The sequence below is a fragment of the Bubalus bubalis genome, chromosome 21 (assembly GCF_019923935.1).
Source record: "Bubalus bubalis isolate 160015118507 breed Murrah chromosome 21, NDDB_SH_1, whole genome shotgun sequence".
Classification (NCBI taxonomy): Eukaryota; Metazoa; Chordata; class Mammalia; order Artiodactyla; family Bovidae; genus Bubalus; species Bubalus bubalis.
Window position 1 is genome coordinate 12,642,904 of NC_059177.1, and position 22,817 is coordinate 12,665,720.

Below are 22,817 nucleotides of genomic sequence, written 5' to 3' on the forward strand. Positions count from 1 at the left end.
TACTTACAGTGAACCCTCATTCCAAGCCCAGCGGCCACGGATCTGCTTTCTGTCCATAAATCTGCCTCTTCTGTGCACCTCCTATAAGGGGACTAATACAACATAGTCTCATGTAGTCTTTCTTACGTGGTCTCTTGTGTCTGGCTTCTTAGCATAACATTTTGGAAGTTCATCTATGATGTGGCATCTTCAATACTTTATTCTTTTTTATGGCCAAATAATCTATTGTGTGCCTATTTTATTTATCCATTCATCAGTTGATGAATATGTGAATTGTGAACACGTTTTGGCACTTAGGAATAACGCTACTATGAACATTCCTGTACGGATCATTTGTGTGGATATATATTTTCATTTCCCTCGTGTACATGCCTCGGAGTGGTGTTACTGGTGGTATTACTCTTATGGTTTCTGGTGGTTGCTGGCAATTCTTGGCTTTCATCACACCAGTCTCTGTCTTCACAATGCTTTCTCCTGCATGTTTCTCTCTGTCTGGATTTCCGAGTTTAAGTTTATATTTTAAGGTTAGGATGCCCTATGCACAGTTATACTATGTGGAGGAGTACAGAAGAGGGAAGTGGGATCCTAGTCTAGTGGTACCTAAGCCACCAGTGCTTGGCGCGCTGTGTGTGTGAGGCTGTGTGCTGGGGCAAGCGGGAAGTACTTAAGAGGTGGCAGTGGTGGACTTGGGGCAGGAATGCAGGGCAGGCAGCTTAACCCAGATGATGGATGGGGCGTCTGCTGCCTAAGGACTTACTTAGCCTCTGAGGCAAGGTGTTCAGGTTTCTTGGTCTCTTCAGTCTCCCTTGACCAACCCTCATCTTGGGCTCTGGGAGCCTAGAGCCAGTGAGGGCCCTGCCAGGGACTTGGGAGGGGAGGAGCAGAGATGAGGCCCAGAGGTGCAGGCTTCATCAGGTACAAATTTGCTCATCTTATACACACTGATGAATTTCAGCTACCAGAGTCCCCTTCCCCGCTCCTCATTTTTTCTTTTGGGGGCATATCATCTTAAACTTTGGCGAAATCATCTCATTTTCTCTAAAAGTGGGGTAAAACTGAGATTCGCCTTTACGAAATCTGACTCTTAAGAGTGAAGGCCCCTGGTGTCTGCATATCCCAGGCTCCAAGAATTTTTTTCCGCTCCCACTGTCTCCCACAAGTATTGAGGTTCAGGCAGGAAGTGGGTAGTGAGCTTCAGCTGACTTTGCAAACACTGCCCAGTGCCCACCCCACCTCCTTTTTATTTTTTTTAATTAAAAAAAATTGATTCGTTCTTATCTGCCCCAGAGTTAAAGCAAATTATTTTGGGGCGGGGCTTTGTGGGAGTAAACAGTCATCTGGCAGCTAGAGATAAGGCCTAGTAAGGCAGGAGGCAAAAAGGACTGAAGCCAAGCTTTCAAGCTGCATTATACTGTTTCCAAGAGTATATTATGAAACAGCTCAATCAATCAAAAAAGTAAATAGTACACTGCCCCTCACTCAACATCATTCAAATGGAACAATCATCAGAGTTTACTCACTGCTGCTTGTCTCTCCCCTCTCCCCACTACTTCCTTTATTCTGCAATGAAGCTTTTAAAAGCAGATCCCAGGCATCATACCATTTCACCCTTCCACATTTCAATATGCATCTCTAAAATTCAAGGACATTTTTCTTCAGTAAATACCATGTTATTACCCCACCAGAAAAACAGTTAACAGTTTTTTTGCTTATCGTTCGGTACCCAGCCCATATTCACAGTTTCTCTGATGGTCTCCAAAATGATTGTTTACAGTTGGTTTAATTGAGTCACGATTCACATAAGTCCTGAGATTCTTTCACCAACTGTTTGAAAGGGTAAGTAATTTTGAGGCAGACCATGGTTTAAATGAGTCATCGTTGCCTGAGAGCCCTATCAAGTCAGGGAACCGAGGATTAGGAGGAAGAGGGTGGTTGCAAAGCTGCGAAGTGCTCCCCAAGGCAGTGCTCCTTTCACATCCCTCAGGCTGAACAGTGCATTTCCGACATCTTACTGCCTTCAAATTACTAGTTTTTTTGTCACCAGGTCCTCTAAAAAAACTAGTTTTGTCACCAAGTCCCCTAAAAAAGCTGGCCCGATTCTATAATCTGTAGGTGTTTTTTCAGTTTCCAAGTTTTCCCCCTGCTCTTTGGGGACTGGCTTAGGTAGCTGATAGACGCTCTAAGATCGGTGGTTCTCAAACTTGGCTGCAGGTTGGAATCACCTGGGAAGCTTTAAAAACCACTAGTACCTGGGTCGGCCACCCAGAGGGTCTAGTGTAATCAGGTTAGGTTGTGGCCTGGGCGTGAGTAATGTCAAAAGTCCCCCTAGCGATTCTAACGTGCTGCCAAGGCAGAGAACCATGTAGGAGCCTTGCAGGGTGGGAACCACTCAGCTTTCCCATCCCAGGCTCCAAGGGTTAAACCGTGGACGAGCTCTTGTGGGCGGGGTGGGGCGTGGCTCCGGGTCGGGGGCGGGGCCTGGGCCGAAGCGGGGAAGGCGGGAGCTTCCAGGCCGCCCTGGTCAGGCTCGCTGGGCGAGCGGAAACGCCTCCAGTTTTCAAAACAAAGAGGAGAAGCGGGAGGCGTGTGTGGCGCGCAGGGTTTAGATAGGTCTCTTCTGCCCGGGAGCTTCAGCATCGCTGGGGGACAATGGAGGGGAGCCTGGGAAGCGGCCGGCGCTCGGGGTCAGACGGTCAGCCGGCGCCTCCGAAGATCTCGCCGGCCACAGAGGAGCTGCAGAGCCGCTTGCAGGAGACCCTGGACTTGCTTTCCTCGCAGGAGCTGCGCAGCTTTCGCGACCACCTTAAGAAAGTGGAGCCGCCCGTGAGCCAGGTGAAGCTGGAGCTGGAGGGCCACACCCCGTCGGGGCTGGCCAAGCTTCTTGCCAAGCACTACTACCCGGCGGCCGTCGCCAAGCGCGTCCTTGTCCAGGTGCTGGAGCTGCTACCCCGCGCAGACCTGCTGCCGCGCTGGCAGAGCGCCCCCACCGACTGCCCTGGTGAGTGCGCGGGGATTCCCGGAGGAGGGGGTGCTCGGGACCGCGGGGTTTGGCCCCTGCCGCCCGGGGATTCCCGGATTGGGGCAGGGGCGGGGGTAGGGTGGGTACTGACCTAGGGAGGGGGAGACTGGCGAGGGGAGGGCCCTAGGTGAGGGCCGGGTTTGGCCCCGGAGCCCAGGTGAGCGGCGGGGGACCGAGTATCAGTGAGGCGGAGCAAGAAGGACGAGGGCCTCGAGGGACGGAGAGAACCCGCGGCGGAGGGTGGAAGCCCGGGATTCAGCGGGAAGAAGAGAGATCGTTCCTAGGCACGGAATCCAAGTGACCAGTCCAAAGCAGCCATCAGGGTTTACCATTCTGGGACGGGCTGAGAAATCCAGATTGACTCAGCAAGACTGAGGTGCATTTTGAACAGTTACCTCCGGGTGGTTATGATGGAGAAGGTTTTTAGATGATGCAGTGAGAAACTCAGTGTTGGATTACACCGTTAGAAGAACATTTGCCATAAATCTGGAAAAATGTGGTTTAGGAGTAAGAAAGGTAACAGGCTGGGGGAGATTAGGGTTTCCCCTGGTAAATTTAATAACTGTATGTGTGTATAATATGAGGCAGTTTGTGTATACTTATGTAGAGAGATGAAAGAGTGAGAAAGAGAAGGAGAAAGAGAAAGCAGCACTTAGATTGGGCGTGTTGAGGTACACACCAAAATATACTATGGCTGGGGTCTGTTCTCCTGTGCTTATGATCTGATTGAGTTTCCAAGTATGTTGCTTTGCTGACATTTGAATTTGTAATGGGTGACCACCGTAAACCACCACAAAACATGGCCTGTGGGTAGCATACTGGCCCCAGGAAGCCTTTGATTCTCCCTTGACTGCATCTGCACAGCTCTTATACTGTCTCTCCATGCTCAGTTATCATGCTTTAGACTGTGAATCTCTTGCACTTGGTAAAGTGGGTGGTTTTTTTTTTTTTTTTGGTTTTTCAGAACCAACCAAACTACACAGTATCATGACTACACACTGTAGATGCCTCCAGAATACTTGAATGCTAAGTTTGTTTAATTAAAACATCAAATGGGGTCTTTAACTTCATTTGTCTCTTTATCAGAGCCTTGGTCTCCTTTTCTGGAGGTTCATGTTCAGTAGTGCTCATTGGTCCTTATCCTTTTCATCTCTGGCCTGCCTCTCCCTGCCTCTGAACCTGACTGAGGACTAAAGGAGTTCTGTTAAGTTTCCATTCTCATGAGTTGGGGAGAGGGTTTTCACGATCCTGGAAACCTGTTCTGAAACGAGATTGAAGCCTGCTGGGCCCCAAAACGAAAGAGGCAACTGGTTTTCTTGGGAGTTGCTTTCTGTTAACAGGAACCACTACAGATCATAATTAAAAAGAGAAAAGTGAAAAAAAAAATGCTCTTTTCTGTTTTGTCTTTTCACGAAAATTCATTCAGTGATTCCACGAAAGATTCTAAAGAGAAGCTATGACTGTGTGGACGGTGAATTGGTAAGTATCTGGACTTTTATTCTAATGCTGCACGTTAGCTGGCTTCCCTGCCGGCTCAAGTGGTAAAGAATCCGTCTGCAATGCAGAAGATGCAAGAGACGTGGGTTAGATCCTCGAGTGGGGAAGATCCCCAGGAGTACGAAATGGCAACCCACTCCAGTATTCTTGCCTGAAGAATCCTCATGGACAGCGGAGTCTGACAGGCTACTGTTCATGGGGTTGCAAAGAGTTGGACACGACTGAGCAACTTAGTGCACGCACACAATCAGTTCAGATAGTATTTAGACACCATTTGAATGGTTTTTGTGCTGCTTCTGTTGGGCTGAAAATGAACATCTGTGTGGTTGTCTCAAGTGGTCACATCTTTCTGCTTTCTGTTATAAATAGAAAAAGCGAAATATTCGCCAGTTAAAACCACTTTGCATGCATGAACCAAATTAGGTAAGTATGGTTAGTATCTCCATTTTACACATCAGGGCACCGTGGGTTGTATGGCCTGGCGCAACTACATAAATTGCTGGCTTCTGACTCTTTTCTGTTTGTTTTATTATGAACATTTAAAACATAAGCTAAAGTAGAAGAGAAAAATGAATCCCCAAACTCCAGCCCCGCCTTCCTAGAGCCCTACTTCAACAATTAGCAATGTAGCCAATCTTGTTTCATCTGCTCCCTCGACCCTGTTATTTTAAAGCAACCCTCTCCCACACTGGGATATCTTATCACTTTCATACATACAATGCTTGAGTATGTATTTAGCAAGCCTAGAAACAAATTCCCTCGTCTAGGTAGAGATGCAGTTAGCCTACAGATGTCCTTGGCTGCTTCCAGTGCCTTGTACAGTTGGATTGCTTGAGTTAGGCTCTGATTCAAACAAATACATTTGAAGGTCTGTCTTTTAACACTCTTTATTTACGATACCTTTCCTTTAACCTCTTCTCTTGTTTGTTGACGAAGCCAGGTTATTTGTCCTGTAGAATACCCCACCTTCTGGATTTCCATAACTGTGTTTTCCTTACACCGTGTAGTTATGTCACTTACCATTTGCCACTTTCCTTAAACGTAGTTATGGCTATGTATAGGAATTTAGAGATGAGATTGGCCTGTTGGTCCAAGTTTGACAAAGGTATTTGAAAGAATTATAAAGGAAGTCATGACGAGAGAGGAAGTCAGTGTTAAACTCGTTTCACATATAAGGCACATTTGGATTCAGTTTGGTTTTAACATTGTTTCTTGGCTTTCCTTGCAAACAGTACCGTTATGACCTAAGTGGCAGGCGGAAGGCCTTCCTCATGTGTGTGAAGAAGAACAGGCCAGGAGCTCACCAGGATGTCCTACTGATGAAGGATTGGCTTAAGGAGTGCAAGTTCGAACTGACGTTGTGCATCGATCCTGACAAAATGGTACCAAGTTAAAAACAGAAGTGAAAATTTGTAGCTTGGGACTTTCCTGGTGGTCCATTGGTTAAGACTCTGTGCTTCCACTGCAGGGAGCTCGGGTTCGATCCCTGGTCAGGTAACTAAGATCCCACATGCCCTATGACATGGCAAAAAAAGAAAAGGAAAATTTGTAGCTTGGATATTATAATCTTCTTTTCTTCTTTAAAAAAAAATGAGTTTTATTACCTGGTTAGAACCAGGGCCTGCTGAGCGATGGACCTGAATGTCCTGATGAAATCTAACCGAGCTTCCCTTATGGATATAGGAGCTTTTGTCATGTTCCGTTCAGTTCAGTTGCTCAGTCATGTCCGACTCTTTGCGACCCCATGGACTGCAGCATGCCAGACTTCCTTGTCCATCACCAACTCCTGGAGCTTGCTCAAACTCATGTCCATTGAGTTGGTGATGCCATCCAACCATCTCATCCTCTGTCATCCTCTTCTCCTCTTGCGTTCAATCTTTCCCAGCATCAGGGTCTTTTCCAATGAGTTGGCTCTTTGCATCAGGTGGCCAAAGTATTGGAGTTTCAGCTTCAGCATCAGTCCTTCCAATGAATATTCAAGATTGATTTCCTTTAGGATTGACTGGTTTGATCTCCTTGCCGTCCAAAGGACTTACAAGAGTCTTCTCCAATACCACAGTTCAAAAGCATCAATTCTTCCCCGCTCAGCTTTCTTTATAGTCCAACTCTCACATCCATACATGGCAACTGGAAAAAACATAGCTTTGACTAGATGGACTTTTGTTGGCAAAGTAAATGTCTCTACTTTTTAATATGCTGTGGTTGGTCATAACTTTCCTTCCAAGGATCTAGTGTCTTTTAATTTCATGGCTGTAGTCACCATCCACAGTGATTTTGGAATCCAAGAAAATAAAGTCTGTCACTGTTTCCACTGTTTCCCCATCTATTTGCCATGAAGTGATGGAACCGGATGCCATGATCTCCATTTTTTGAATGTTGAGTTTTAAGCCAGCTTTTTCATTCTTCTTTTTCACTTTCATCGAGAGGCTCTTTAGTTTTTCTTCACTTTCTGCCATCAGGGTGGTGTCATGTGCATATCTGAGGTTATTGATATTTCTCCTGGCAATCTTGATTACAGCTTGTGCTTCATCTAGCCTGGCATTTCACATGATGTACTCTGCATATAAGTTAAATAAGCAGGATGACAATATACAGCCTTGATGTACTCCTTTCCCAATTTGGAACCAGTCTGCTGTTCCATGTGTGGTTCAAACTGTTGCTTCTTGACATGCATACAGATTTTTCAGGAGGCATGTAAGGTGGTCTGGTAGTCCCATCTCTTTAAGAATTTTTCCACAGTTTGTTGTGATCCGCACAGTCAAAGGCTTTGGCATAGTCAATAAAGCAGATGTTTTTCTGGAACTCTGTTGCTTTTTTGATGATCCAACAGATGTTGGCAATTTGATTTCTGGTTCCTCTGCCTTTTCTAAATCCAGCTTGAACATCTGGAAGTTTTCAGTCACATACTGTTGAAGCCTGGCTTGGAGAATTTTGAGCATTACTTTGCTATCCTGTGAGATGAGTGCAATTGTGCAGTATTTTGAACATTTTTTGGCATTGCCTTTCTTTGGGATTAGAATGAAAACTGACCTTTTCCAGTTGTGGCCACTGCTGAATTTTCGAAATTTGCTCACATGTTGAGTGCAGCACTTTCACAGCATCATCTTTTAGGATTTGGAATCACTCAACTGGAATTCCATCACCTCTACTAGCTGTGTTGTAGTAATGCTTCTTAAGGCCCACTTGACTTCACATTCCAGGAGGTCTGGCTCTAGTTGAGTGATCACAGCATCGTGATTATCTGGGTCATGAAGATCTTTTTTGTACAGTTCTTCTGTGTATTCTTGCCACCTCTTCTTAATATCTTCTGCTTCTGTTAGGTCCATACCGTTTCTGTCCTTTATTGTGCCCATCTTTGCATGAAATATTCCCTTAGTGTCTCTAATTTTCTTGAAGAGCTCTCTAGTCTTTCCCATTCTGTTGTTTTCCTGTTTCGTTGTATTGATCACTGAGGAAGGCTTTCTTATCTCTCCTTGCTTTTTCTTTGGAAGTCTGCATTGAGCAGGTATGGAGAGGGATTACTGAGAGCCCTGGGCAAAACTGCATTGTGATTTAACTAGATGACAGAGAAGAAGATGAAGGGGAAGAGCGGTGGTGGATGGGTGGGAGCTTCATTGTGACCTCTCTGACTGCAGCTGAGTCCAGGTCTAGCCCTGCCCATGTTTTGGATTAATAACAGAGGAGAGTCCTTCATAGACCCCAGGAGTCATTGCTAGTGAATATGAAGGAACAGCATAGCCGGAGGACCAGGAAAACAGCACAGGCCAACAGAGGTGGAGTCCTATCTCTTACCAGTTGTTAGTCTAATCCTCCACTGGGGGTGACTTTGTGCCCCCTGGGGGCTACTTCTGACACTGTCTGGAGACATTTTTGGGCTTCCCAGGTAGCACAGCAGTAAAGAACCCACCTGCCAATGCAGGAGACACAAGAGACACGGGTTCGATCCCTGGGTTGGAAAGATCCCCAGGAAAAGGAAATGGCAACCCACTCCAGTATTCTCGGCTGGAGAGTCCCACTGACAGAGGAGCCTGGCGGACCACAGTCCATGGGATCACAGAGTCGGACATGACTCAGCGTGCACTCATGCCAGTGCACAGAGACGTTTTTGTTTTTCATCATTGGAGGGTACTGTTGGCATTAGTGTAGATGCCAAGGTAGAACCAAGGGTGTGGCTGAACATATGAGGATGCACAGGACAGCCTCCTGACACAAAATGTCCATAGCAGGGTAATTGTCTAGAAATTCTGCCTGAAATTAATGGACGGCTTTCTTCTCTCTAATTTATTATGTAGGGCTGGGGTGAGGATGAAATGAACTGCTTTATGTTAAAGTTCTCAGGATAATAGCTGGCCGATAGAAAGTACTCGATAAATTTAGATTTTGTTTCAAAGTTAAAAGCAGGCTCCTTCATGTTTTCCATGGATTGTACCAGAATTTCTTCTGTGTTATGTGATTTTTTTTTTTTAAATCCATCTTTTCCATTCAGGTGACAGATAATTGCCAATGTTTTTCTGGTTTATTCTCCCAAAGGTCCAGAAGTAACTTCTTTCTCTACATCCTGTCAACATTTATTTGTAAATAATTAGCAATCTTACTGGTAAAATTATTTCACTTTCATTTTCTTGACTGTAGTAGCATGGTTGAACATCTTTTGGTCATTATTTTCCCTTCTGTGAGTTACCTGTTTATATCCTTTGCCCTTTTTCTTACTGGATTTTCTTTTCTTATTCTGTAGTTCTTTTTCCCGAATTTTAGACAAAATAGACTGCAGATATTTTTCTCCTGCCTTGTTACTTGCCTTTTGACTTTTTGTTGTCTCAAGTCATATGGAAGTTTTTGCTGTAAACTCGTCAGTCTTTCTTTTTGTCAGCTTCTTGGTTTTTCTGTCTTGATTAAACTCCATGATGTCCCAGCTTAAAATTTCTTATTTATTTTTGGCTGCCCTGGGTCTTCGTTGCTGTGCGGGCTTTCTCTAGTTGCAGTGAGCGGGGCTACTTTTGGTTACAGGGCTTGGACTTCTCACTGCTGTGACTTCTCTTGTTGCAGAGCTCAGGCTCTAGGGCTTGCGGGTTTCAGTGCTGGGGTTCCCGGGCTCTGGAGCATAGGCTCAGTAGTTGTGGCAGATGGGTGTAGTTGCTCCTTGGCATGGGAGTTCCCAGATCAGGTGTCAGACCCTGATCTCTTGCATTGGCAGGCGTATTCTTTACCACTGAGCCAAGAGGGAAGCCCCCCAGTTAAAAAATTTTTAAATTATTTTTCTATAATATCGTTATAGTTAAGGTTAGCCTTCTGCTCACTGAAACAGTGAGGTGGCAGGTCTAACTTTATTTCCAAGCCAGTTCTCATTTGTTGGTGGTACATCCTTTCCCCACATATGTGAAATTCCATTCTTGTCATATATTAAATCCCTGTATGTGTATTTGGATTGATTTCTGGATTCTAAAATATCTATTCATATATTTGTTTATACTTATGCTGGTGACGGAGGAGCCTGGTAGGCTGCAGTCCATGGAGTTGCAAAGAGTCGGACACGACTGAGCGACTTCACTTTCACTTTTCACTTTCATGCACTGGAAAAGGAAATGGCAGCCCACTCCAGTATTCTTGCCTGGAGAATCCCAGGGATGGCGGAGCCTGGTGGGCTGCCGTCTATGGGGTCGCACAGAGTTGGACAAGACAAGCGACTTAGCAGCAGCAGCAGCATGCTGCTATATCCGTGTTTTGTTCACCCTGATTTTATAGTGCTTTTGGACAGCTGAGATGATCGATCTCCCATTCATTGTTTTGTTTTTATTTGTTTGCCTTTGTTTTTTACTTCTGAATGTTCTTTGCTATTCTTGAGTACCTTGCTATTCCTGAGCATCTGTTTTCTGTGACCTTGAGAACCATCCAGTTTCACAGAAATCCCTTGAGGTTTTAACTCATATGACATTGACTAGAGATTAATTTGGAGTTAATTGACAAATTAATAGTATTGAGTCATCTCGATCAGAAACTTGAGGCTGTCATATTTTATGTTGCCTCTTCACTGAAGATTTTTTAAATAATTTTCTTCACTTAGATAATGTTCATTTCTTGTTAGGTTTATTCCTAGGTAATGTTTTACTTTTGTTATGACCTTCAAAGGATCCCTTTTCCTTTATCCAGTTTAAATGTTTTATTCCTGGGTAATTAGGGAACTCTAGATCTTTGTAACAAGACCAGGAGCTGACTGTGGCTCAGATCATGAACTCCTTATTACCAAATCCAGACTTAAATTGAAGAAAGTAGGGAAAACCACTAGACCATTCAGGTATGACCTAAATCAAATCCCTTATGATTATACAATGGAAGTGAAAAATAGATTTAAGGGCCTAGATCTGATAGATAGAGTGCCTGTTGAACTATGGACTGAGGTTCGTGACATTGTACAGGAGACAGGGATCAAGACCATCCCCATGGAAAAGAAATGCAAAAAAGCAAAATGGCTGTCTGGGGAGGCCTTACAAATAGCGGTGAAAAGAAGAGAAACGAAAAGCAAAGGAGAAAAGGAAAAATATAAGCATCTGAATGCAGAGTTCCAAAGAATAGCAAGAAGAGATAAAGCCTTCTTCAGCGATCAATGCAAAGAAATAGAGGAAAACAACAGAATGGGAAAGACTAGAGATCTCTTCAAGAAAATTAGAGATACCAAGGGAACATTTCATGCAAAGATGGGCTCGATAAAGGACAGAAATGGTATGGACCTAACAGAAGCAGAAGATATCAAGAAGAGGTGGCAAGAATACACAGAAGAACTGTACAAAAAAGATCTTCACAACCCAGATAATCACGATGGTGTGATCACTGACCTAGAGCCAGACATCCTGGAATGTGAAGTCAAGTGGGCCTTAGAAAGCATCACTACAAACAAAGCTAGTGGAGGTGATGGAATTCCAGTTGAGCTATTCCAAATCCTGAAAGATGATGCTGTGAAAGTGCTGCACTCAATATGCCAGCAAATTTGGAAAACTCAGCAGTGGCCACAGGACTGGAAAAGGTCAGTTTTCATTCCAATCCCAAAGAAAGGCAATGCCAAAGAATGCTCAAACTATCGCACAATTGCACTCATCTCACATGCTAGTAAAGTAATGCTCAAAATTCTCCAAGCCAGGCTTTAGTAATATGTGAACTGTGAACTTCCTGATGTTCAAGCTGGTTTTAGAAAAGGCAGAGGAACCAGAGATCAAATTGCCAACATCCGCTGGATCATGGAAAAAGCAAGAGAGTTCCAGAAAAACATCTATTTCTGCTTTATTGACTATGCCAAAGCCTTTGACTGCATGGATCACAATAAACTGTGGAAAATTCTGAAAGAGATGGGAATACCAGACCACCTGACCTGCCTCTTGAGAAATCTGTATGCAGGTCAGGAAGCAACAGTTAGAACTGGACATGGAACAACAGACTGATTCCAAATAGGAAAAGGAGTATGTAAAGGCTGTATATTGTCACCCTGCTTATTTAACTTATATGCAGAGTACATCATGAGAAATGCTGGACTGGAAGAAACACAAGCTGGAATCAAGATTGCTGGGAGAAATATCAATCACCTCAGATATGCAGATGACACCACCCTTATGGCAGAAAGTGAAGAGGAACTCAAAAGCCTCTTGATGAAAGTGAAAGTGGAGAGTGAAAAATTTGGCTTAAAGCTTAACATTCAGAAAACGAAGATCATGGCATCCGGTCCCATCACTTCATGGGAAATAGATGGGGAAACAGTGGAAACAGTGTCAGACTTTATTTTTCTGGGCTCCAAGATCACTGCACATGGTGACTGCAGCCATGCAATTAAAAGACGCTTACTCCTTGGAAGGAAAGTTATGTCCAACCTCGATAGCATATTCAAAAGCAGAGACATTACTTTGCCAACAAAGGTTCGTCTAGTCAAGGCTATGGTTTTTCCTGTGGTCATGTATGGATGTGAGAGTTGGACTGTGAAGAAGGCTGAGCGCCGAAGAATTGATGCTTTTGAACTGTGGTGTTGGAGAAGACTCTTGAGAGTCCCTTGGACTGCAGGGAGATCCAACCAGTCCATTCTGAGGGAGATCAGCCTTGGGTGTTCTTTGGAAGGAATGATGCTGAAGCTGAAACTCCAGTACTTTGGCCACCTCATGCAAAGAGTTGACTCATTGGAAAAGACTCTGATGCTGGGAGGGATTGGGGGCAGGAGGAGAAGGGGATGACAGAGGATGAGATGGCTGGATGGCATCACTGACTCGATGGACGTGAGTCTGAGTGAACTCCGGGAGTTGGTGATGGACAGGGAGGCCTGGCGTGCTGCGATTCATGGGGTCACAAAGAGTCGGACACGACTGAGCAACTGAACTGAACTGAGATCTTTGTAAATTAAGTTTGTATCTGGTCAACTTGCAGATCTCTACTTTTAGTAGGTTTTAATTGAATATATTTCTAGAAAGTCATATTATCTGTAGGTAATGAGTCTTTGGCACCCCACTCCAGTACTCTTGCCTGGAAAATCCCATGGATGGAGGAGCCTGGAAGGCTGCAGTCATGGGGTCGCTGAGGGTCCGACATGGCTGAGCGACTTCACTTTCACTTTTCACTTTCATGCATTGGAGAAGGAAATGGCAACCCACTCCAGTGTTCTTGCCTGGAGAATCCCAGGGATGGGGGAGCCTGGTGGGCTGCCGTCTATGGGGTCGCACAGGGTCGGACACGACTGAAGTGACTTAGCAGCAGTGAGTCTTTGTTTCCAGTATTTATACTTCATTTAACTTTTGCTGTACTGTGTTGAAATGGCCAGGATCTTTGTTACAACATGGTGAGAGCAGCCATTCCTCTCTTGCTTGTCTTTATAGGGGCATTGATTCTGCTGATGCCTCTTGATAGATTCTGGCAAGTGGATATGATTGGGTAGACTCCTCCATTCCTTGCCATTTCTAGCTTACTGAGGGTATTAATTTTATAAAATAATTTTTATATTAAAATAAGTTAAACACATGTACACCCATGGCTGGTTCATGTCAATGTATGACAGAAACCACTACAATATTGTAAAGTGATTAGCCTCCAATTAAAATAAATTAATTAATTAAAAATAAATCAATAAAATAAGTTAATAATGTAGCATTTAAATACATTAATTCTTTGGGGAACTGTAGTTTTCTTATGTTTTGTGGTAGAGAATCAGAAGCACCATAATTTTGTCAAACAAGAACCACCATTGATAAAAGAATAAATCATACGAAGTCTGAAAGAAACCAAAAGGGAAGTGATAAGTCATACTGACATTACAAGAGATGTAGGTATTTTCATATTTGTCATCTCATTGATTCACCTTGTGAAGAAGCCATCTCTGGGATTTCTGTTTTTTTCTACTTCCAGTTCTTTTTTAATATGTTATCCTATTTTACAGGACTTACTTGGAAAAATAACATCATTTCGTGATGAACTAAATGAAATTAAAGATGACATTGGCTGTTGCCTTGTTACTCTTATGTCCCATGGAGAAGAAGGTTTTATCAAAATGAAAGATGGTGAAAAAGTCAGCCTGGAAGACATTTTTGAAATGTTTAACAATAAAAATTGTCCAGCACTTCAAGAGAAACCAAAAATCTTTATAATCCAGGCCTGCAGAGGAGGTAAGTGGAGATGTCTTTGTATCATTCTCTTTCCAGGAAATTCTCATGTTGATGATTGAGGAAAGAAAAGTGAGTTTTAAAAAATTATTTTTTAATAATTATATTAAATAATATAACTGAAGATACATCAGACCCTTAGCTGATGTATCTTACGTTATATAGCATACTAGGGACTTTGAGCTGGGAGAAAGGGATGGAGTGACAGCCTACCTGGTTAGGATGGTTAATTTAGTCTGAGGAAGGTCTGCTGCTGCTGCATAGACCCCATAGACGGCAGCCCACCAGGCTCCTCTCTCCCTGGGATTCTCCAGGCAAGAACACTGGAGTGGGTTGCCATTTCCTTCTCCAATGCATGAAAGTGAAAAGTGAAAGTGAAGTCACTCAGTCGTGCCCGACTCTTAGCGACACCATGGAGTGCAGCCTACCAGGCTCCTCCATCCATGGGATTTGAGGAAGGTCTAAGCCATTAAAATCATTAGGTGTATCTGAGAGTCTCAAATTCTAGGGGAGAGGTGGACAATTTTCTGGGGGATGTCCCATATTCATGTGATTCTAGTTGGCTTGTGGGACTAATTTCTGATTTATGTAACTTTGGTTTTAATTATTTCTCTTGTGGAGATACAAGCTTCTTGTGACTTTTATTAAAGGTTATTCATGTCAATGGTATATTATTGTAGTTTGTATTTTCATTTCTCAAAAAACAGAGAGAAGAGACAGTGGTGTTGAAACAGATGATGAACCCATGGACTTGGATGATGGATCAGAGAAGAAGAGGCTGCCTACATTCAGTGATTATTTCATTGTATATCCTACCCAAGCAGGTAGGATAGTGAGGCTTGAAGACACACATTCATCCAGAGGGTTTAGGTTATTCCTACTGATTTTTGATTTTTTTTTTTTTTTTTTTTTTTTTTGCCTCTCTGTGAGGCTTGTGGGATCTTAGTTCCTTGACCCTGGATTGAACCTGGGCCCTTGGCAATGGAAGTGCAGAGTCTTAACCACAGGATCACCAGTGCCTTCCCAGAAATCTTTCTTAAAAAAATTATCTGTGCTTTATAGATTGATATGCATGGGAGAAAGACCAAGCACCATTGTGGTGGCCTAAGTTGAGAAGTCATGCAGTGCCCAACAAGGACACACAGCCTGGTAGTAACTGGTTATTTCAGAATGAGGAACCTCCCTGGTGGTCCAGTGGTTAGGACTCTGCTCTCACTGCTGAGGGCACAGGTTCAATCCCTGGTTTGGGGACTAAGATCCCACAAGCCCAGTGGCATGATCAAAAATAAAAAAAATAAATAAGAATATTTTTCTATTTGTATGGCCTTTTTTGGACCATCTGTTCACGTGCCTGTTGGCCATTCACGCATCTCCTGTTGCCTGGTATTGCACTGGGTTGCTTTCTTAAGTTACATATATTCTGAATACTAGTCCTTTCTCTGGTACAAGTTACAAATATTCTCTCCCACTTTGTGACTGGCTTTTCCTTTTCTTAAAGATGTCTTTCAAAAAGCAAAAGTTTTATAAGCATTCAGTGGTGGTTCAGTAGTAGAATTCTTGCCTGCTGCAAAGCAAGCATTTTATGTTTTTACTCCAGTTTATTGACTTTTTTCTTTCATGGCTTATGCCTTTTGTAAGAAACCTTTGCATACCCTGATGTTGCAAACATGTCCTGTGTTTTATTGTGTTCCAACCCAGGTTTACTATGAGAGGGTGCCATTTTCACATTCCTTCCACACTATACAGACATATTTTGTGTTTTTCAATCGAATAATAAGCATAATTTCATTAGTCAAACCCTTGAATACCCCCAAATAAATTCCATATGGATATATTTAGGGTTAGCTTAAAATGCTAGAGCAAAAGTCAGCAATAAAAAAGTAGAAAGGGGATGTGCACATGCGTGCTAAGTCACTCAGTGTGTCCAGCTCTTTTCGACCCAAGGACTGTAGCCCGCCAGGTTCCTCTGTCCATGGGATTCTCCAGGCAAGAACACTGGAGTGGGTTGCCACGCCCTCCTCCAGGGGATCTTCCTGACCCAGGGACTGAACCTGCATCTCTTATGTCTCTTGCATTGGCAGGCATTCTTTACCACCAGCGCCACCTAGGAAGCCCAGAAAGGGGATAAATAAAGCAAATATGACAAAAACTGATAACTCTGATCTGAGGGATGATTATTTGGGGGTGGTCATTCAACTTTGCTTCCCACTTTTGTGTATATTTGAAAACTTTGAAGCTAGATAAAAAATGCATATTTAAAAGTTTCCTCTTGAGAGGTTGTGTGCAATTGGTCACACAAGTCTTCTGTCTCTGCTTAGTCAGTCAGTTGTGTCCAACTCTTTGCGACCCCATAGACTTTAGCCCATCAGACTCCTCTGTCCTTGGGGATTCCCCATCTTAATGCTTCCTTGGTGGCTCATATGGGGAAGAATCCACCTGCAATGAGGGAGACCTGGGTTTGATCCCTGGGTTGGGAAGAACCCCTGGAGGAGGGCATGGCAACCCACTCCAGTATTCTTGCCTGGAAAATCCCCATGGACAGAAGAGCCTGGCAATCTACAGTCCATGGGGTCACAAAGAATCGGACACAACTGAGCGACTAAGCATACCCATATATTCTTTTTTAGATTCTTTTCCATAATGCCGGTGTTTCTGTATTATCAGTTGAAAGCCATTTTCTAGGTTTTAACTATGGAGCAAAGAGCAAGTTTGCTACAAGTAGAGGGGGAAAATGGATGAAGTGGTTTTTTTTTTTCCCTTGATAGATCATGTCGCTTTACGGGATCCCCGCACTGGCTCTGTGATGATCAAGGAGATGACTGAAGTCTTTAAGCAGTATGGGAATAAGTGGCACCTCGCTGACTTCTTCACCATAGTGAGTAGATCCCAAGTGAACACGCGTTCCATCCAGTCTAAAGCTAACGCGCTTGATGAAAACATCTTCATGAGAAGATTGCCTTCAGCCGTGAAAGCATGAGGGGGTTCAGGAGTGGCCTGTAACCAGTGGGCTGGTGAGTTTAGAGGGCTGTGGCAGAAGTCATGGCTGAGCCAGGCGCCAATGGAGAACGGACGGTGACCCTTCATTCAGTGGAACACGAGTGAGTTGGCTATTAGCAAGCTTGTAAGTTCTGCCTACACTATGGTCCTGCCAGCCTGATTTATCTCCCCCAGGAAGAGGGGAGAACCAGAGGGCTTCTTTGAGGACCAACACTATCTTACATTTGTCTACCCAGCTTGTAGCCAGTACTGAACGTTCAGTGAATGAATGAGGGGTCAGGAATTATAGCAGATTTATATACACACTGTAGTTTGGAGGAGGGCCTGATGATAGTGGTTTACCATATCAGGATTAAAGAGTTATTTTCTTCTTAATCTGGGCGTTTTATCTCTGAAGAGAGCTAACTAGAAAAGCTTGTAAATGAGCACAGGAACAGCAGTACTCGCACCTTCTGAACAGCTCACTCTGTGCCAGTTACTGTTCCTTGCAACTGACAGATATTAATACATTAAGTTTTTCAACAGCCCTCTGGCAGGTACTTTGATTCCCATCCCCTGTTACAAATGCAGAGCTAGGAAAGTGGCAGCCTGGGCTTTCTAGTCCAGACAAAGTGCTTTTAGAGTTCATGCCTTAATCACAATCACGCAGTATTACTCCTTAGGAGCGTCCCAGGTGGCTCAGTGGTAAAGAATCCACCTGCCAATGCAGGAGATGCAGGAGAAGAAGGTTCGATCCCTGGGTCAGGAAGATCCCCTGGAGAAGGAAATGGCAACCCACTCCAGTATTCTTGTCTGGGAAATTCCAGGGACAGAGAAGCCTGGAGGGGTATAGTCCGCAGGGTCACAAAGAGTCAGACACAACTTAGTTACTAAACAAACTTACTTCTTACCTCCCAAGGTACGGTAACAATTTTTATTTCTTTAAAAAAATATAATGTTAATGCTTTACATATGATGCTTAAGAGCTTTCAAAATTCTTTTTCACCTCATTTTGAGGTAAGCTTTTGGCGAGGGGGGAATGTTAAAGGGAAGAAATACGATTTTGACAGTCATTCCAACCATATTCCCAAATCTCTTGTATTATTCAATTTCTCTCTTTAATAAAATAGTTTCTTGTCAGCGTTTCAAGAATATAATAATAAAGACAGATTTAACCTAAGTAGAAATCCATTTTAGTTAGGCTAACTGAAAAATTGTTTTGCCAAATGGTGTTCATTAAGTCTTTTTTGAACATCATTCATTTTTTAATTGAAAGCTTATTTTTTTAATTTAATGAAAGAGTCTTTAAATTCTATTGCTATTGCTAAGTCACTTCAGTCGTGTCCGACTCTATGTGACCCCATAGACGGCAGCCCACCAGGCTTCCCCATCCCTGGGATTCTCCAGGCAAGAACACTGGATTGGGTTGCCATTTCCTTCTCCAATGCATGAAAGTGAAAAGTGAAAATGAAGTCGCTCAGTCATGTTCGACCCTCAGCGACCCCATGGACTGCAGTCTTCCAGGCTCCCCCATCCATGGGATTTTCCAGGCAAGAGTACTGGAGTGGGGTGCCATAGTGCTTTACAATTTTCACATGTTTCACACACATCTTCATTTCCATAACTCTTCATTTCACACACGTCTTCAGTTCCAGAACTCTTTTTGACCCCTAGCCCTATTTTGCCCCTCCCCACTTTTCCTGTCCCCACTGGTAACCTCTAGTTTATTCTCTACAGCTGTGAGTCTGCTTCTGGCCACTCGGCATGCAGGCTCTTAGTTCCCATTCTAGGGACTGAACCCATGTCCTCTGTAGTGGAAGCACAGAGTCTTACCCAATGGACTGCCAGAGAATTCCCTCTTTTTTTTTTTTTTTAATTCACCAGTTTGTTGTATTTTTTAGATTTCACTTAAAAGTGGTGATATACAGTATTTATCTTTCTCTGATTTATTTCACTTAGCATAATACCCTCCAAGTTTATTCATGTTGCTGCAAAAGGCAAAGTTTCACTTTTTTATGGCTGAGTAGTATTTCTGTGTGTGTGTGTGTGTGTGTTTGCACGTGCGTGTGTGTGTACATACCTCATCTTCTTTATCCATTCATCTGATGATAGACATTTAGGTTGCTTCCATACCTTGGCAATTGTAAATAATGTTATATGAACATTGGGGTGCATATATCTTTTCAAATTAGTGTTTTTGCTTTTATCCAATATATACCCAGAAGTGGAATTGCTGGGTCATATGGTATGAACACTTTTCATTTTTAAAGTCCTTGCTGAGTAGACACTGGCAAGAAAGTCCAAAAACGAATGTGATGTGACCTTTGCGTGAAAGGCCCTTACAGCTGCATGAGGCAGCAGATGTAGGTGAGCCTACAACCAGCCCTGGAATTCATAGAGCTATTGAATGCTTTGGACATCACATAACCCAATCCTTTCGGTGTACCATAAGTTACCAAGGCTCAGAGAAGGTTGCCTGATGTTACCAGGGGCAGGCTGAGACTTGAACCCAGGTCTGTGCACACTTGGGCTTCCTGGGTGGCACTAGTGATAAAGAACCCACCTGCCAATGCAGAAGACGTGAGGCAAGTGTTCGAACCTTGGGTCAGGAAGATCCCCTGGAGAAGGGCCTGGCCACCCATTCCGGTATTCTTGCCTGGAGAATCCCATGGACAGAGGAGCCTGGCGGGCTACAGCCCATGGAGCTGCAAAGTGTGGGACACGACTGAAGCGACTGAGCACGCTGTGCACACTTCAGTGCTCTTTCCAGCCACAGCGCTGCCTTCGCTGGGATGTGGGTGACCTTTGCTTTTCCTGATGCGGTCAGAATTCTGCCTTCACCTTCTGTGGGCTTTACTAAGAGGCTTTTGAGGGCTTTACAGTTCATCTGGACAGTTTGTTCTTTTATCTTACAGGTGAATAACAGAGTGGTGCACCGCAACTTTAATCTGTGTAACCAACCAGTAAAAGTATCGCTGGTAACGGAGTCAACTTTAACAAAATTTGTATACTTTTGACACAAGGATGATTCAAAAAACAAGGACTGCTTTGCAACACAGTTTGTGAAGAGCTATGAGCATTTGTAGCATTGTACTAATGGTTACCATTTTGCATTATTCTTGTCACTGATGTTTCTTCAGTTTGTTTTGTGTGTGTGTGTGTGTATATATATATATATATAATTTTTCTAAGATTTAAGTCTGCCTACCTGATACTTGTAAGTCTTTTTTTTTTTTTTTTTTTTTTCTTTTTTTTACGATCACTGTTTTCTGAAAAAACACTTTCCTGAACTGTTAACCAAAACACGGACGTCCAGCTCCGTTTGTGTACTGGTTTTATCCCGCGTTTCTCTTGCTGATTACCCCGCCCTCTGCACCCCCCGTTTGGTGCTGGTGTTAAGGCTTATTTTCTTGGTTTAGGCGAGGATTGCTGGGTGTGGTCTCGTCCTCTGTTGTGCCTTATCTCCCCAGACTTGTCTGTAGCCAGTCTGATCTCTCGGAATCCGTAAGCCATTCTCGGGTCTTAACCTGGATCACTCTGGGCCTTGATGCCTTTGTGTGTTTGCTTTGCACCTGCTTCCCACCTTCCTCCTTGCTCCTTTCACCTCTGAGCTGCTGTCTTCTCCACTTGGAACCCTCTATTCCACCCCACACAGGTAAGTCCTTGCCATCCTTTAGAATTTGGTTCAAGCATCACTTACATAAGGAGGCTTTCCATAGCTCCCCTGCTAGGTCAGCCTCTTCTAAGTGCTCAGAGACTCTCTGCTCCTCTTCTGTAGCATTGAAATGACTCTCTAGTGCCTGTTTTCTCTCCCTCTCCAGTTTAGTCATGAGCTCCAAGAGGCAGAGGCTGTGTGTCTCACTCATGGCTATATCCTAGCTTCCGTCCGCGCCTTAGGACACAGAGAGGCCATGCAGTGAAGGTTTTAGTGAGTGACTGATCCCTGTGTTTTAATTATTTTACCCATTCCACAGACCTGGCCTCTTGCATATCTAGCCAGCTGCCATTCATCCCCACATACATGCATGTCTCATGGCTGCTTTTACTCAACAAGTTGGGAGTTAACCTGAGTTTCCCCGAAATCCTCTCATAAAAGCCATCCCATTGTTCATAATCCTTTGACTCCCCACTGCCTGCAGGATATACCCCCCAAGTTCCCTAGGAGAATATTGCAGGTCTTTCTCCATCAGGCTCAATCTACACTACTCATGTCCTGCCTGTTTGTCCTGGTAATTCGCCCTCTCTTAATAATCCTGTCTCACAGAACCGGGCTTGTGGCTTAGTGGATGGATGAACTCTCCTGGATGTGTCATCGTATCGGAGTTCAGTCTCCCCTTTCGGTCTGCAATGCCCTTCCGTTCTGTGTGCTTCCCTTCTACTGTGTATTCTTCAGAGAGCAACTTGGGTCCCATCCCACAATAAAGAAAACTGTATGCAGACTAATGATTTTAGAGTAACAAGCTGTGGACTGAGCATGAATTTTTGTATTCGAACTTTTGTTCTAACTCTGGACTGCTTCTGGACCTCGGTTTCCTCATCTGTATGAAAGGAGGTTTGGCTCAGCAGACCCTGAGAACTCACCACCCTGGACTTCAGTGAACTTGGACTGCTTCGTGAACTTGCTTCTGAACACCCTGCAGGTGGGACTGTTGCTGAACCTAAGGGTTCAAGCTGGCAGTTGCATAAGACTGTTGGGCCTATGTGAGGATGCAGGTGGATAGTGAGAATGCTCTGAAGATTGAGAGCCAAATGAACTGAAGCAGTCTGGAATCTCCAGGCCTATCTCCTTTTCAGAGATCATTGTGTCCATTTTAGGTAATGTGATTTCTAAAGTATAAATATATGTGATTTAATTTTTAAGCATTTGTGTTCTGATATTTGATATGTAGCTTTGGTTTTGTATAGAGCATTAAAATGTCTCCGGTTCATAAAACATGACCATCCGGTGAGCCTTCTCTATTCACTTGGGTTTTGCAGGACCTCTAGGCACAGAGGCTTGTTTCAGGGAGGCAGCATCAGCTGAAATATCAACAACTGTTATTTCCTGGGAGAGGTTAGGTTGTTCGGAATCACAGCATGTAGTGAAGCTGGGATTTCAATGCATGAATAATATAAGAGATGAAATGCCAAATGACAGAGAAACGTTTTAAGACAGAACGCTTTTGATGGATGGAAGGGACCATTCCATTACCACTAAACTGATGGAATGAGGGCTTTGGGACAACAGAGGGAAAAGTTATTTTGGAACCCTGCTCAGATCACTACGGGCAAGTTCGGGTCATGGAGAGAACTGTAGGACAACTAGGTGGCAGACAGATAAAGAGAAAGGAGGCATTCTGGTTACAAAGGTGGGTGGCCCAAGATGAACTTGATGCCTGGGGCCAGCTAACTACCCCATAATTCTCTCAGCTTCAAATCAGTACAGAATCTCCTAGCCATCCAATGCCATGTGAAATATAACCATCCCCCCCCTCACCCCCCGCCACCAAATAGTCCCTGGCACAATTTCATATTTGAAGAAAAAAAAAAATTGAAGCCCATTATTATTTTTTAAATACAGACCCAAGGAACCAAAGTTTGCAAAAGAAAGGCTGAGATTTTTATTTTAAATGTGTACGAATAAAAAATAGTGGAGAAACTTGTGCAGAGGACCAGGAGGCTGAGGTGGGAAGGAGGACACTTGGCTGGGGAGCTACCGCACT

General features: G+C 43.8%; 1 protein-coding gene across 4 annotated transcripts; it reads left to right on the plus strand.

Annotated features, from left to right (window-relative positions):
- Positions 1-82: 82 nt before the first annotated feature.
- On the plus strand, positions 83-22,053 carry LOC102397454 (caspase-14). Of its 4 annotated transcripts, XM_044933510.1 has the most exons (8): positions 83-2,998; positions 4,446-4,498; positions 5,749-5,898; positions 13,917-14,142; positions 14,847-14,963; positions 16,905-17,014; positions 20,031-20,093; positions 21,380-22,053. In XM_044933510.1, exons 1-8 carry the CDS (start codon positions 2,650-2,652, stop codon positions 21,407-21,409), a joined length of 1,098 nt encoding a protein of 365 aa, XP_044789445.1. In that variant the 5' UTR covers positions 83-2,649; the 3' UTR covers positions 21,410-22,053. The 4 variants fall into 4 exon arrangements, with proteins under 4 accessions (XP_044789445.1, XP_006067421.1, XP_044789446.1 ...); XM_006067359.4 differs by having other exon boundaries at positions 20,031-22,053; XM_044933511.1 differs by lacking the exon at positions 20,031-20,093.
- Positions 22,054-22,817: the final 764 nt, after the last annotated feature.